Source organism: Nematolebias whitei, chromosome 5 (assembly GCF_014905685.2).
Source record: "Nematolebias whitei isolate Nwh7 chromosome 5, NemWhi1, whole genome shotgun sequence".
Lineage (NCBI taxonomy): Eukaryota > Metazoa > Chordata > Actinopteri > Cyprinodontiformes > Rivulidae > Nematolebias > Nematolebias whitei.
The window spans coordinates 37,059,247-37,074,819 of record NC_056502.1 but is presented as its reverse complement, the minus strand read 5'-3'; the positions used below and the strand labels follow the sequence as shown (position 1 = coordinate 37,074,819).

Below are 15,573 nucleotides of genomic sequence, written 5' to 3'. Positions count from 1 at the left end.
GCAGGCAGTGTATAGCACCAAGTCACAACAGAAGTCATCTCAGGTCATTGAACAGAAACATTCATATATAAAAAATTATAATTTAACACTATTTACCTGAGGAGCAGACTGCTTTAAATTTAACTCCATCACAGAACTCTCATATTTAGCAAGCATGAAGGTGACGAAGGAAAGGATAAACTCCCTCATGAGGAAGAAACCTTTAGCAGAACCAGGCTCAGGATAAGCGGCCATCTGCTTCGACCGGCTGGTTTTGGTAGGAACAGATACACAATGGCAGGTCAAGAATCACATGTTAATCAGAATCAGAATCAGAAATAAGATAGAAATTAAAAGAATTAAGATAGAAATAGTATTAAATGAAAACTATTCAGTTTTAACAATTAATTTAAGAAAATGAGGTCAGTTTGTCCTCTAATAGTCTAAGCCTATAGTAGCATAACAAGAAACCCTAACTATAGGATTTATCAAAAAGGAAAGTCTTAAAACTGGACAATGTGTCAGCCTCACGGACAGAAACTGGAAGTTGGTTCCACAAGAGATGAGTCTGATAACTGAAAGATCTTCCTCCCATTCTGCTTTTGGAAACTCTAGGGACCACGTGTAAGCCTGCAGTCTGAGAGTGAAGTGCTCCGTTAAGAAAATATGGAACAATAAGATCCATCCATCCATCCATTATCTTTACCCGTTTATTCCATTTTGGGTCACGGGAGTCGCTGGTGCCCATGTCCAGCAATCACTGTGCGAGGGGCGGGGTACACCCTGGACGGGTCGCAAGTCCATCACAGGGACACATAGAGACAAACGAGACAAACAACCATTCACTCTCTCACTCACACCTAGAGACAATTTAGAGTTACTAATCAGCCTAACATGCATGTTTTTGGTCTGTGGGAGGAAACCGGAGTACCCGGAGAAAACCCACGCATGCACGGAGAGAACATGCAAACTCCACCCAGAAAGGCCCCTGGACCGGGGTTTGAACCAAGGACCTGCTCGCTGAGAGGCAGCAGCTCTACCAGTTGCGCCACCATGCTGCCTGGAACAATAAGATGTCAAATATAATATGGAGCTAGGTTATTGAGAGCTTTGTGGGTTAGAAGTAAGATTTTGAGTTCAATTCTGGATTTACCAGGGAGACAATGAAGAGAAGCTTAAACTGGAGAGATATGATCTCTCCCACTAACTCTAGTTAAGACTCTGGCAGCAGCATTTTGGATCATATGAAAACTTTTTAACAAAGTATTTGGACACCCAGATAACAAACCATTGCAATAGTTCAGTCTAGATTTGACAAATGCATGGACCAGTTTTTCTGCATCATTTTTAGACAAGATGTTTCTAATTTTAGTGATATTACGCAGGTGGAAGAAGGAGGTTCTAATTAGCATCAGTTTAAGAAAATGTAATTCTGTCACAGTAAAAAATGACCAATGATGAGATGTAGTTGAAAACAATCATAAGAGAATTTTTTTTTTTTTAAAGAAAAATCACAGTAGTCATCACAAGTATCATCATTTCTTTGTTGATTAATTCAGTTCAATTCACCACTTGGTGACACTTTGGTGTTTTCAACCAGTTTGACACGACTGTCAACAAGGAAGAGGGCCAGCAATGGCGGAGGGGGTGTGACAAAGAGACTATCTTAGCACCAACATAACTGGTTTGTTTCATTTTGGAGTAAGCTGTTGGGAGAAGAATCCGTTTTGTGTTCTGTGTTTCCTTGACTGATGAAGCCTTCCGGATCGAAGGCGAAACATTTCAGCACAAAAAAAAACCTGTCCAGATGGCCTGATTGAAAAATGTTGGATCAATTCAATTAAATTCAAAAATACTTTATTAATCCAAAAGGAAATTATTTGTTGTTGTAACTTGTTATCCTCATTTCATTGAGATGTATAGATACTGATGACTGTAGACAAGAAGGATCTCTTGTAAAGGTCCATCCCACAGTGGATCCTAAGAAACTGGCTGCAGATGCCGTCTGATCCATCTACCTACTTGCCAGACTCAGCTGGCCTCTCAGTTCCCCCAGGCTGTAGGACCGCCCGAATGCCGGGCAGAACTCCTCCCAGTGCGATGGCCACTCCTCCCAGCAGTCTGCCGAGCTCCTCATCGCTGCGGACAGCTAACTGTAGGTGCCGAGGGACGATCCTGTCCTTCCGCTGTCATGAGCCGTGTTTCCTTCTAGTTCCAGGATCTCAGTGGTCAGGCACTCGAGCACAGCTGGCAGGTAGATGAGAATGCATCCACAGAACATCCTTTTCAACTCATTTGAGATTTGGGGCTGTAGTTGAGATATTATTTGATCTTTTGAGATGTTAATCGGCTGCTGTTGGTTGTAGAAAACTGCCTTGTTGCCATGGTTACGCATCATAACAAATGTCCAAAACTAAAAAAGTTTCAGTAAAAATCCTTCCAGCTGCACAGCATCTGATACCAGAGGAAACAATCATCCAGAAAATGTGATTTACATCCAGAAAAAGAGGAATTAAATTAAATTAATTAAAACAACTTCCCAATGGCTCCAACTCTGAACCTGTGCTTTTTAAACTGCAGTTATTGATCATCACATTTATAAGGGATTAAAAACCACAGCTAAGTATAATAACAAAGCTCAAAGTTTTTGTTATAACCAGAATAATTGAAGACTCACTACGACACAGTTTGTCCTCATGAACAGTTAATTTTCACAAAGATGCATCATAGCAGCTGTTCTACAACCAACTATCAATTGTTATACACACACTGACCAATTAAACAAATATTCTTGTTTTATTTATGACCATTATCAGTAAAAGTTGCATATGGTAGATTCTTTCTGCATTCTGCTGCGCTCTTGTCTCTGGATTTTTTTTAAAGCTTATCGTGACATGCGTGAATAAATAATCAAACACTTGTAGTTGGACTAATGGTAACCTTTGTAAAATGTTTAGCCTATTGCCCAATTCTACTGTCCAAACACCCGAAGTCCCAGGGAGGTCGGAGGCACTGTGCATGCGTGGTTGGGCAACAATATATTGGTTGTGACGTCTCCCCCAGCCGCAGTGCATTGGTCACATGCAAACAAAAACAGATTTATTTTAATAAAACGTGCCATGATCTTAAAGGAAGGGCACGTGATGATATTGGCGTGGACGGTGCACCCTGCTTGGCTGATGTTAGGCAAGACGCTTCTTCTATTTCAAAAGCCGTAGTAATAATAGTAATTGTATTTCTGTTTAAAACAAAAGAAAATAAGTCCAGATCATTTTTATGCTTCTTTCTTTTTTATTTTGCTGTAATACATTGTAGTAGAGATTATCAAACCATCAGAATCTCATGCCTACTCATGCCTTACTCTCACTCACTAATACACAAAAAGTTGATAACTTGTGTCCTAGCAACAGCTTCTCTTCATCGTATAAAAACGGGCCTGTTTTTATCTGAATGCACTGCAGAATGGAAGGTAATGGAGGAGAGGAAGGTCAGATTCTGTCTAGTGTCCAGGAGGCACAACACATCCAAAATATTCTACACATTTTCTGTATCAACAGGCTCCGGGAAAGTAGCATACAGGTCAGCAGAAAAGAGTAAGAGGCAGCAGTTCCTACAAGCATGAACACATTCACTGATACTAGATGGAAATGTAATGAATATTTGCTGCAAGGTCTGCATAATATTTCATCCTCTGACATTTTACCAAAGGGCATGATGGGAAAAAACAAGTCCAGAGCAGAGATTTGCATTATTCTCTACTGCTGCTGCAGAACATATCTAAAATATTTCAATGCTCCAGTTCATGTCTGAAATGCCTTTAGTAGAAACATTTGTAAAGAATTCAGATGTAAGTTGACATCTATCTATTTTTAAAGCCAAATCTTTTTCTAGTTCTAGTTCAAAGCCAAGTTTTAGACTTTGTACAGTATGTGGTGTTTATGTAATTATTACCCGTGTGTGGTTTATTTGTTTCTGTTAGCAAAATATCTCATTAACCACTGGATGGCTTTAGCCGGATTTGAGATGGTCTCTACAGCTTATCAACAATAGTTCATCCATCCATCCATCCATCCATCCATCCATCCATCCATCCATCCATCCATTATCTTTACCCACTTCTTCCTTTTCGGGTCAAAGGAGTCACTGGTGCCCATGTCCAGCAGTCACTGTGCAAGAGGCAGGGGACACCCTGGACATGTCTCCAGTCCATCACAGGGACACATAGAGACAAACGAGACAAACAAACATTCACTCTCTCACTCAACTAGGGACAATTTAGAGTTACCAATCAGTCTAACATGCATGTTTTTGGTCTGTGGGAGGAAACCGGAGTACCCGGAGAAAACCCACGCATGCACGGAGAGAACATGGAAACTCCACCCAGAAAGCCCCCTCGGATTTGAACCGGCAACCTTCTCGCTGAGAGGCTCTACCAGCTGTGCTGCCTCAACAATAGTTGACACAAAAATGACTCCATCATAATTTTGTCCAATAACCTCATCTGTTGTATAGATTTTTTTTCAGCTTTGATGTGGCTGTAGCTGAGATTCATATCCAAAACTTGCTCCAAGCTCTGACTGATAGCACAAAATCATTCATTTACACGTTTTCCATCAACTATTGGATCAATGCTGTCTGTTCATAAGCAAAATATATCATAAACCACTGAATTGATTTATTAAAACTTTTAGGAAAGCAATCACTAGACGTACGTCTCCAACTGATTAACTTTTGAAGCCAACTCATTAAAATGTGGTTGCTACAGTCAACAGACCTTAGAGAGCACAAAGATGGCTATAACTCAGTCAGTTTAGAAGATATTCTGCCAAAATTTGTTGCAGTAGCTGAGAGTCATTAGCAGAGGCATTATGGTATTTTAAAAGTTTGAACAAAATAGCTACAACTCCGTCATTTGATGATGATGATGATCTTAGTTTAAAACTCTGGGATGGAACTTGCAGGCCTTTATTGTTTGTGCAGTGATTTTCCAATTAAAACTTTTGTCGTGACTGCAACCTTTCTCCTGTCGTACCTTTAAAACCGGCTGTTGTCTCGTGTCTCCTGAGCAGTGAAAGCAGACTCTCTGGTTGGAGCATCCTGTGTCTTGACATTCTTGTGGGCCAGGGTTAGGATTACATACATTTGGTGTCAGTGTTTCTGAGCAAGAGCAGAGATCAGTTCAAGGAATCTTTTGTTTGGCATCTGGCAAAAGCTGCTGGCTTCTTATTTCACAGTAACCTTGGCCACGGGCTACTCTGTCGACTTTGTTGTGAGGAGCCTTTGATTTGTCGAGGAAGAGGAGGGACACGCCTAGTCCCACACAAAGCCTGCTGCACATACCACACCAAGTATCCTCTGTCTGTTAATGACTCACTCGTTTCCATCCTATCTTCTGTGTGAGACGTTCACATTTAACAGCACATTTTCAGCGAGGCTGTGCCTTCCTGTTGGAACAGAAAGATGAGGGAAAGATTAACTGGCATCCTGTGATGGACAAGAAATGGTTCATAGTTGAAAATGTTTGTGCAAATATCCTGATTCATGCTCAATAATCCAGGTAGAAAAATCCAGCAAAGGTAAGTCAGGTCCTCTGGACGGTTTCTTTTTGTTGAAACGTTTCATCTTTCGTCCAAAAGACTTCATCCGTCTGAGGAGCCGCAACAAACTCATTCTTATAAATAACACCTTCAAATAGTGGGTCAACCAGTTTGATGGTGCTCAGGTGGTTTCTGGAGACCACCCTCTCCCCCGCAGACTCGTTTGAGGCAGTCATGGCTAAAGTTTGAGTTTGTTGCAGCTCTTTGGACTGATGAAGTCTTTTGAATGAAAGACGAAACGTTCAACAAAAAAAACAAAAACATCCAGAGGACCTGACTTACTGTATTTTCCACATTATACGTGGCTCCGGAGTATAGGTCCAATCAATCAAAAACATGCACCAAGAAGAGGAAAAAAACATAAACAAGTTGCTTCGGAGCATAAGTTGCGTTTATTATGCGTCACCGCTGACCCCCGGGAAACGTGGTCTGGTGCTGTGGCAAAAATTGATTGGCTGACAAAAATGGATTGGCGGCCACGGGAGCGTGCACGGGAGGACTCGCTGTTGCAGTTCTTCTAAAGTTAACAAGATTAACACCTAAAACATTTGTTTGCTCAACATTCTAGCAAAGGTGTTTCAGTTTAACGTTTACTTAATAAATGCACTTTAAGGTCAAAAAAGCTTCATTTTGCCTGGTCGGGATGGAGAGGGAAGTCTTCGCAGCCTTTGGGGAATCAGCTGGACGTTTGTTGCAGAGTTGGCTGGTCGGCTGCTTTCACTTTCATCTTCTGCGCATTTTGTCGTATTTCCAAAATGCTGTACCGTAATTTTATTTTACACTTCTTGCAAACAGCCGTGCTCTTGTAAAGCTCTGTCTTCCCCCGGAACATTGTAGGATCTGAAATAATTTTTAAAGACGAAAGAGCGGGTTGAATCGTGCTGTCCCCTCCTCCATGCTAGCAGGCTCCATTCATATAAAGGGAGCTGGCTAACTAGCTTGCTGTACGGTGGCCTACACGGCCCAATTCTACGGTGGCCAAGCGGACACATAATGCAATATGCAGTACGCTCGGGAGTAGAAGTGTAAAAAAAGAAAAACAAACGCATTTTAAAATCGATGTATGGGCCTTTAGAATCGATTCAAAATCACCAGGACTAAGAATCTAGATTCTGCTTCATGTCAGTATGAATGAACATTTAACGTGTCAGTCAAAAACTGTCATGAATGGGTAAAAAAAACGTATACAAATCACTTCGGACTATACGTCGCAGGACTGGCCAAGCTATGAAAAAAACATCGACTTATAGTCCAGAAAATATGGTAACTTTGTTGGGTTTGTGCAAATACTTGAAAAGTAAGTCTGGTCATTTTTCAAATCATTTAAGCACGTTTCTACAGTTTTTACCTTAAAGAAGAGCATATAAAGGTCAGATTGTTGAGCTGTGAGGAGCTCAGAGTCACGGACCTCCTAAGGAGAGAAACAAGGCTGCCTACTGTCAGTGAGGGGGGGCAGTGCCAGGCCTCAGAGGTGTGGACCAGACTAACCTTAAGAAAAGAAGACATTAAACTGCAGACAGACACTGTTTTATTTGTTTTGTGAACAAATAACAGTTTTATTTAGCTTGATTACAGCTGAACCCAAACCCTTACAAATGGTGTGTTCTTGTTGAAGCTGACGAGGAGAATTATTTACAGTTTAGATGTTTTTTTTTTATGTGCTGCAACTTTTTCTAATTTGTGCATTATCCAAAACAGAGTGATTCTGGAATGAAAGGATGTAGCTATAAAATAATTTTTGCTGTGGAAAAATGTTTTTTGAAGTTAAATCGTGTCCAGACTACAGAATATGTTGTGCAGGATGTTGATTTTTTTACTGAACCGGAGTGAAGTTGTTTCTCCTTCGAACAGCCCCGTGCATTCAGTCTGCTCTACGTTTCACTGTATATTTCCCAAATGTCTGCACGCTCATTTCCTGCCACCTATCCTGCCCCAACAACACCCCCTCCCTTTCCAGTCTGCAGTCTCTTGACCAGTGTGTTGAAACAGAGTAATGTGGGGTTTTAGCCGGTGAATGGGCAGCTTTGTGTGGAGCGGAAGAGAATAGCTCAGTTTTACTAAATAAACTTGGAAAGAAAAACCGTAGAGGAAAAAAATAGATTTACAGCCTCTCATTACACCTCTGTGTTTAGATAATCTAGGAGGGATTGCACAGAGAAACAAGTTATTGAAAAGGAGGGATACCAGAAAGATAGGAAGTTGAAAAACTACAAGAGTTTGTCTGCATGCATTGCTGCACAGTTAATCATCTCTAAAACCCTTTAAGGTTGATGATCTGCTTATGAGCCCAGCGGAGCGTTGCAGTTTGTGGAAACATTGGATTCCTCATCTGTAAAATGAAAAGTTTTTGAAGGTGCTGTGCTGGAAATCTGAACAAACACATTAATCCAAAGCTACTCACAAGCTGTTGCATTTTATATCAAGTTTTAAACCACGCCTGGTTTGCAACGGCAGCTCTCTCCTAGCTCGCTGTGGTTTTGAATCTAATGTTTTTCATCTCTAAAAAATTTTTATTCCAGCCCTTTATGCCCCTGGCAAACCTAAAGTGTTCTCCGGACGTCCACCATTTCCTGTGCCAAGCCTTTATTCCAGCGTGCACCGAGGAGAACAAGGTGATCCGCCCCTGCAGGGAGAAATGCGAGGCCGTTCTGTCTGACTGCACGGAGGTTATTCGCATGTTTGGTGTCACCTGGCCTCCTGAGCTACAATGTGACAAGTAAGAAAACATCAGTCTGTTAGAGCCAGTGGTGTAGTCTACGTGATACGCGGGCATACGGAGTGTACCCACTAGAAAAGCTTGGGAATTTCTGTATACCCACTTAAAAGTTCCTGTTTTTTGTATAATTAATACTTCTGTACTTACTACTTAATACTTGAACATGCTTTGCTTTGATACCGTTTTATCAATGCTATAACATGTCTTTAATACAAAGTCAACTGTTGTACAAAGTTTGTTGTACTTTTATTCAAATAAAAGCATCGGAGAAATTTTGAAATGTTCAATATGCGTAAAATTCAAAATAAATTGACGATTACATTATACTAACGGGTGTACTTTGGTTTCTAAGCACAGTGTACACACTACAAAAATGTAGACTACACCACTGATTAGAGCTAATATGGATTCCTCCATAATCATCTTATTGTTTTTCTCTTCAGATTGGCCTCGTGTGAGTCAGATGGTTCTGTGATTTCTTCAACCACACCGTTGACCCGCTCCTCACCTAAGAGAGACCTTGGTTTCTGGTGCCCACTGCAGCTCAAGACCAGTCCAGGCCATGGCTCATTGTTCCTGGGTGCCCAGGACTGCGCTCCCCCCTGCTCCAACATGTACTTCAAACCCCACGACATTGAATTTGCCAAGAGCTTCATTGGCGTGTGTTCCATCATCTGTCTGGGCGCCACACTCTTCACTTTTCTCACTTTCCTCATCGACGTCAAGCGCTTCCGATACCCAGAGCGTCCGATCATCTTCTACGCCGTCTGTTACAGCTTTGTCTCGCTCATATACTTCGTTGGTTTCCTGCTGGGGAACCATGCCGCCTGCAGCAAGGCATCTCACCCTGCAGGTGTGGACACCGTGGTGCTGGGCTCTCACAGCAAAGGCTGCACTCTGCTCTTTATGCTCCTCTACTTCTTCACCATGGCTGGCATCGTCTGGTGGGTCATACTCACCATCACCTGGTTTCTGGCAGCTGGACCCAAGTGGAGCTGTGAGGCCATTGAGAAAAAAGCGGTATGGTTTTTAAATAAAAATGTTTCAGTGGGATGACAATCTTTATGCACCTCATGATTGGATTTGGTTATTCAGTGGGCTGCGATGTGATCATGAAACAATTATTAGCACATTTCAATATTATGAAACTTTAATAATTGTGGCTTATTTTACATAAACAAATACTAATGTTTATTTTTCATAGAGTGCACAATATTATTTATGTCTGAAACCCTATTATTCACAGGCTGCTGACCAACAATTAGCATAGATGCTAATTTCTTACAGACATATTCAAAGTTCATTAAAGAAATTGTGCAAAAAGTGTGATAACTCAGATTTATTGCACATTACAGTAAGCTATGCTAACGCTACAGGAGCAAAAGCCACAGCCCAGCAACTACTTTGACAACTCTTAAAGTAATGCAGATTAGTTATTTTTGGCCTTTTAAAATCAATTCAGAATCCTCCATGTCTATAATGCAATGCTACTAAAAATACATTTGTGGAACATCCGTTCAGAGAAACCATCACGTAGTAATTTTGTATTTTTTTCTCCTCTCTCCTCAGGTTTGGTTCCACACTGCAGCTTGGGGAATCCCCGGCGCTTTAACGGTCATGCTGCTGGCCCTGAACAAGGTTGAAGGGGACAACATCAGCGGCGTTTGCTTTGTGGGGCTCTACGATCTGGACGCACTGCGGTACTTTGTTCTGGCCCCGCTGTGTGGGGGCGTTGTAGTCGGCCTCTTCCTCATCTTGGCCGGTATCGTTTCCCTCAACCACGTCCGGCAGGTGATCCAGCATGACGAGCGCAACCAAGAGAAGCTGAAGAAGTTCATGATCCGCATCGGTGTGTTCAGCTGCCTCTACCTGGTCCCGCTGGTCACCCTGTTAGCGTGCTACACGTATGAACAAAGTCACCGCAGCACCTGGGAGAACACGTGGATCCATGACCGCTGTCAGGAGTACAGCATCCCCTGCTCTTACAAGGTAGCTGTGGCTTAGCACCTGTCCGCACACCATGTCTGGTATCTGCACAAAATCTTTATAAAACTGTCCTGGGCTCAGCAAAAGATTAAACAAGAAACACTCATTGGGGGTTTTAAGTAAAAATACTTCTCACTGCTCATTAGAGTTTTCTCTTTTGAATGTCCAATAAGACACCAAAACAAGACATAAACGTTGATATAAATGGGACTAGTTATGACAAGATGGCTGTTTAGTAAAATATGAAAGGTGGTTTGAGATGAGGTTTTTCCTTTAACAGACATTTCAATAACTGACTAAATCTAGATGTATTACTACTAGAGATCTGTGTGCAGTTAGGGCGTTGTTCACGCTCTGTTTCTGTTTTGCCTCTAATAAAACCTCAAAGGCCACACTGGAACAGAGTTTTCAAACATTTGTCTTTCTGACACTCATCCACTGATTTGGTCCAAAGAAAAATGTCTTTCAGCAGACAGCTATACATGAGCACACAGAGTATCACAGTTATGTAAAAGGACAAAGTGAATGATTACATCATAAACTCAAACTAATTACAGTCAATATGCCAAAAATTGCTCATTCATTCAATAAGAGGCAGCCCCCTCACAAAGAAACACCCTGCTGGGAATTCTACATCTATGAGTTTCTTTTTGTCTCTGTCAACATTAGATGAGCAACTTGTAACAAAAAATGCAAAGTTTAGTTTACTAAAGCATCACTGCAGGACAAAAATCAGGTCGACAACAAGATTTCATAGGTCACTGCCTAGTATAGGCAGTGACCTATTATTATCCACATCAGAGCCAGAGATTCTTTATTGTCATTCACATCACGTGGTACATGTAGTGGAATGAAATTGTGTACACGGGGTCCCAGTTACATCAAACAATAGCAAAAATGTAAAGTGTAAAAAGAAACAGTATATAAGGATCTGAGATATAAACTAAGATATACACTAAACAAACACCCAACGGTACGCTAAAAGATCTAAGATGCATGCCAGTCACTAATGGTGCAAAACAACACACCGAACAGCAGCAGCACGATTCTCAGAGGTTCTGTTCAGCTATAATTTACATGCTTAATGCGAGCACTAACATAAACTAAACTAACATAAACTAGGATTTATTCAAAACATGCAACAAAAATACAGAGACAAGGTGCCAAAAGTGAAAAAGAAATAAATCTACAGCAGCATGGTCCAATTGTCAGAGTGGTTCTGATGACGGTGAGGTTATCTTAGCAACATGGTCCAGTTTGCACCATGGTACTGTTAGCGGCGTGGCGTTGTTAGCAGCGTTAGCAGGTCTTGTCAGCAGCATGATGATAATAAGGACTGCAGCAGCTGCCTCCCAGACTGCCCTCCAGAACTGGGTCCAGCAGACAGAGAACATCCAAGGTTCCCCCGTGGAACCAAGCGGGGTTCGCAGAGTTCGGTCCGATCAGGCAGACGGAGGATCTTGTTAGCAACATTAGCAGGTCTAGTTAGCAGGTCCTGTCAGCAGCTCAATGGTAACAATGACCGCAGCAGCTGCCCTCCCAGACAGTACTCCAGAACTGGGTCTGGCAGACGGAGAACATCCAGGTTTCCCCGTTGAACCAAACGGGTCCGTAGAGTTCAGTCCATGCAGGCAGATGGAGGATCATGGAGACAGCCGCCATGACAGGCCTGATCCCAAGGCTGGAAGGACTGAACCACGAAGGCAAGGCAGCGACACAGAAAACTCCACAAGTGTGTCGCGGCCATACCCGTACTGTGGATGTGCAGTGTAGGTGGAAAAAAAAGGTAAAAACAAAAACAACATGAACAAAAATAGATCGAGTTCACCAGGAGCCTGTGAAGCTGCGACTCGACCATCTTAGTTCATAATCCAGGTACAAATCCAACAATGTCCAGTCAGGTCATCTGGACAGTTTCTTTTTTTGCCGAGACGTTTCGTCCTTCATCCAAATGACTTCTTCAGTCCAAGAAGCCAAAAATAGCAAATATCCAAGATGGCGGCCTTAGCTTAAAGGGAAAAAATATGATACCTCAACCATTTTTAAAGCTTTTCAGCTGGCATTTGGTGTACTGGTAGCTGAGAACGAACCCTAATAGACTGACTGCAAATCAAAAATCCAAGATGGCCACCTGAGCTAAAAAGGAACAATACTACAAATCAGTCAGTTTCAGTGATGAGCTGAAAGTTGGTGTGATGATAGCTGAGAACGTTCCCCATCACAAAATGAATCCAAATCAAAAATCCAAGATGGCCACCTTAGCTAAAAAGGGAAAACATATGATAACTCAGGCATTTTAGAGCTCTTCAGCTGCAACTTGGTATAGTGGTAGCTGAGAGTGAACCCAAACACATATTACTGTCAAATCAACAATTTAAATTGGCATCAGTCTGATATTCCCCATCAAAGTTTCTACAGGAACTTTCTAGTTGTTAAATATCATCCATCCATCCATCCATCCATCCATTATCTTTACCCGCTTCTTCCTTTTTGGGTCGCGGGGTTCACTGGCGCCCATATCCAGCAGTCACTGTGTGAGAGGCGGGGGACACCCTGGACAGGTCTCCAGTCCATCACAGAGACACATGGAGACAAAAGAGACAAACAACCATTCACTCTCTCACTCACACCTAGAGACAATTTAGAGCTACCAATCAGCCTAACATGCATGTTTTTGGTCTGTGGGAGGAAACTGGAGTACCTGGAGAAAACCCACGCAGCACGGAGAGAACATGCAAACTCCACCCAGAAAGGCCCCTGGACCGGGATTTGAACCGCTGCTCACTGGGAGGCAGCAGCTCTACCAACTGCACCGCCATGCTGCCCTGTTAAATAACAATTGTAGGATAAATGTAAAGCATCTTATGTTATCCTGTCGTGTTTTAAACTTCACCAGGATTACAGTCGTTGAGGACTGCACTCATTGTTTTAGCTGTTCAGCAGCACATTGTGAAAACGAGCCCAGTCCCTTCTGGAGTGAATGATGTTTATCTGCTTTGTTTTCCTGTTTGTATTTTTAACTAACTACTTCTGCATGCATTATTTTGTTCTACCTCAGCCAGTCCTATCTGAAAACATTCATCATGTTTTCTCTATTTTTGTCTTCCTGTGCTTGTAGCTTGTCGTTTGATCATTTTGACTTTTAGTTTATTGTTTTGCTACTTTACTTCTAGCTAGCATTTTGAAATTTTTAGCTAGAATTTTGCTACTTTACCTTAAATAAATAATGTTATTAACTGACTTTTTATATATCAATGTTTCTGTTCAGTGTCCTGAGATAAATTCTTTTGTGACTTGGTGCTATATAAATAAACTGAATTGAATTGAACTTTTAGCTTTTAACTAGCCTTTTCCTACATTTAGCTTTAGCTAGTGGTTTGCTACTGTTAATTAGCATTTTGCTTCTATTAACTCTTACCTAGTATTTTGTCTCTTAGCTTTAAGCTAGTCTTCTCCTTTAGCTTTTAGCTAGTGTTCTGCTCCTTTTAGCGTTAACAGCATACTTTCAGCTTCTGCAAATTTCAGCAGTCATTCAGCACTTGGCATTCTTGCTACATTGTTGCAGAAAATGCAATATCTAGTTGAATATCAGTTTAGTTTAGAAACTGGTTTGGTTCTGTGACACTCTAGCTTTAAACCATGGGGATCTTATAAGCATTTGGACCTGTGGCTTGTGTTCCAGGCTGCAGAGCTCGACCGTCCTGACCTCTCACTGTTTCTGGTAAAGTACTTGATGACTCTGGTCGTTGGGATATCTGCAGTGTTCTGGGTCAGCAGCAAAAAGACCTGTTCTGAGTGGGCCTACTTCTTCAACAGGACCCACAAAAAAGAGTAAGATTACATCTTTAACCACCTTGTAATGGTTGCAGCAGAAACACAGATCTAACTGTGGTGTCCTGCGACCCGCAGTCCCATCAGCGAGAGCCGCCGGGTGCTCCAGGAGTCCTGCGAGTTCTTCTTGAAGCACAACAGCCGCGTCCAGCACAAGAAGAAGCACTACAAGTCCAGCTCCCACAAGCTCAAAGTCATCTCCAAGTCTATGGGCACGAGCACCGGCGTCGATCCGACCAGTGCCGGCACCAGTCAGGGCATGTCTGCCGTGGGCTCGCTGTGTGACACCCCAGCCAGAGAGCATCTGGACCGAGGCACCTCCAGCCGAAGCTCCAGGAGGGGGGAGAGAGAGCGGGAGAGAGAGGGGGGAGAGAGACGCAGCAAAGGGGGGAGCTCCAGTAAAGTCAGCAGCCAATCAGGGAGCATCAGCAGAGTACCTGACGGGAGGTAAGATGAGCATGAATATATTTTACATCTTGTTCTTTGTACATCAGTGTTTTACTGAAGCCGAACCATAACCACATAGTTAACTATTAATTTGAGCTTAAAGTGCAAACTCTCAGCCTTGACCTCAGAATATTCACAAACACTTTGAAGGAAACATTTTTAAGAGCTTAAATGTAACTCAAGAAAGGGCAGAGTCATCTGGTTCTGCCATCACGGCACACAAGTCATTTTCAGTCTAGACTCTTCATTTGTGGTTCCACAGTGAAACAAGCTGCCACTCGCCATCCCCTTTTATCTTCTAAGATCTTTTACATTTTAACTTCTATCATGTGGCTTTAGATTTGATGCTGAGCTTCAAAACATTCAAAACCTTACCCGTACATTCCCTGCTTATTATATGGTCTTTATCTTCAATTCACCTATTTAAGGATTGATGTTCTGAACAGAATGTTGCCAAATGATTTTTCTTAATTATGTGGAGGATCTTGTGACCAACACTCCAAGCTTCTTGTATTTTTAGGCTCATTGCTGCATTTAGTTTTCCTCTGGATTATCTAGAACGGGTGAATCAGCCACTCTAAATCCTCCACCTCTCTAGTTCGATGGTTTTGCCTCAGCATCGTGACATCCGTTACTCCTGCGGAGATCTCTCTTCACAGCATGTCCAGTTCAAATGACATGCCACCAGTCAACCCCTTTTGTATCTGTAAATAATGAAGTTATAGCTACACCTGCTAACAGGACCATGATGCTAACAGGACCATGATGCTAACAGTACCATGATGCTAACAGGACCATGATGCTAACAGTATCGTGATGCTAACAGGACCATGATGCTAAAAGAACCTCACTGCCACACTCTGCTAACAAGACCATGATGCTAACAGGACCATGATGCTAACAGGACCATGATGCTAAAAGAACCTCACTGCCACACTCTGCTAACAAGACCATGATGCTAACAGGACCATGATGCTAACAGGACCATGATGCTAAAAGAACCTCACTGCTACACTC

At 42.2% G+C, this 15,573-nt stretch overlaps 1 protein-coding gene across 1 annotated transcript in view; it reads left to right on the top strand.

Moving 5' to 3' along the window:
* The window catches only part of LOC119410398 (frizzled-6-like), a 21,201-nt gene that overhangs the window by 3,834 nt on the left and 1,794 nt on the right, over positions 1-15,573 (top strand). The window contains exons 2-6 of the mRNA XM_037677310.1: positions 8,096-8,292; positions 8,736-9,312; positions 9,862-10,281; positions 13,961-14,109; positions 14,188-14,556. Coding sequence (XP_037533238.1) covers positions 8,096-8,292; positions 8,736-9,312; positions 9,862-10,281; positions 13,961-14,109; positions 14,188-14,556 — 1,712 coding nt within the window. The remainder of the gene's footprint in view (positions 1-8,095; positions 8,293-8,735; positions 9,313-9,861; positions 10,282-13,960; positions 14,110-14,187; positions 14,557-15,573) is intronic.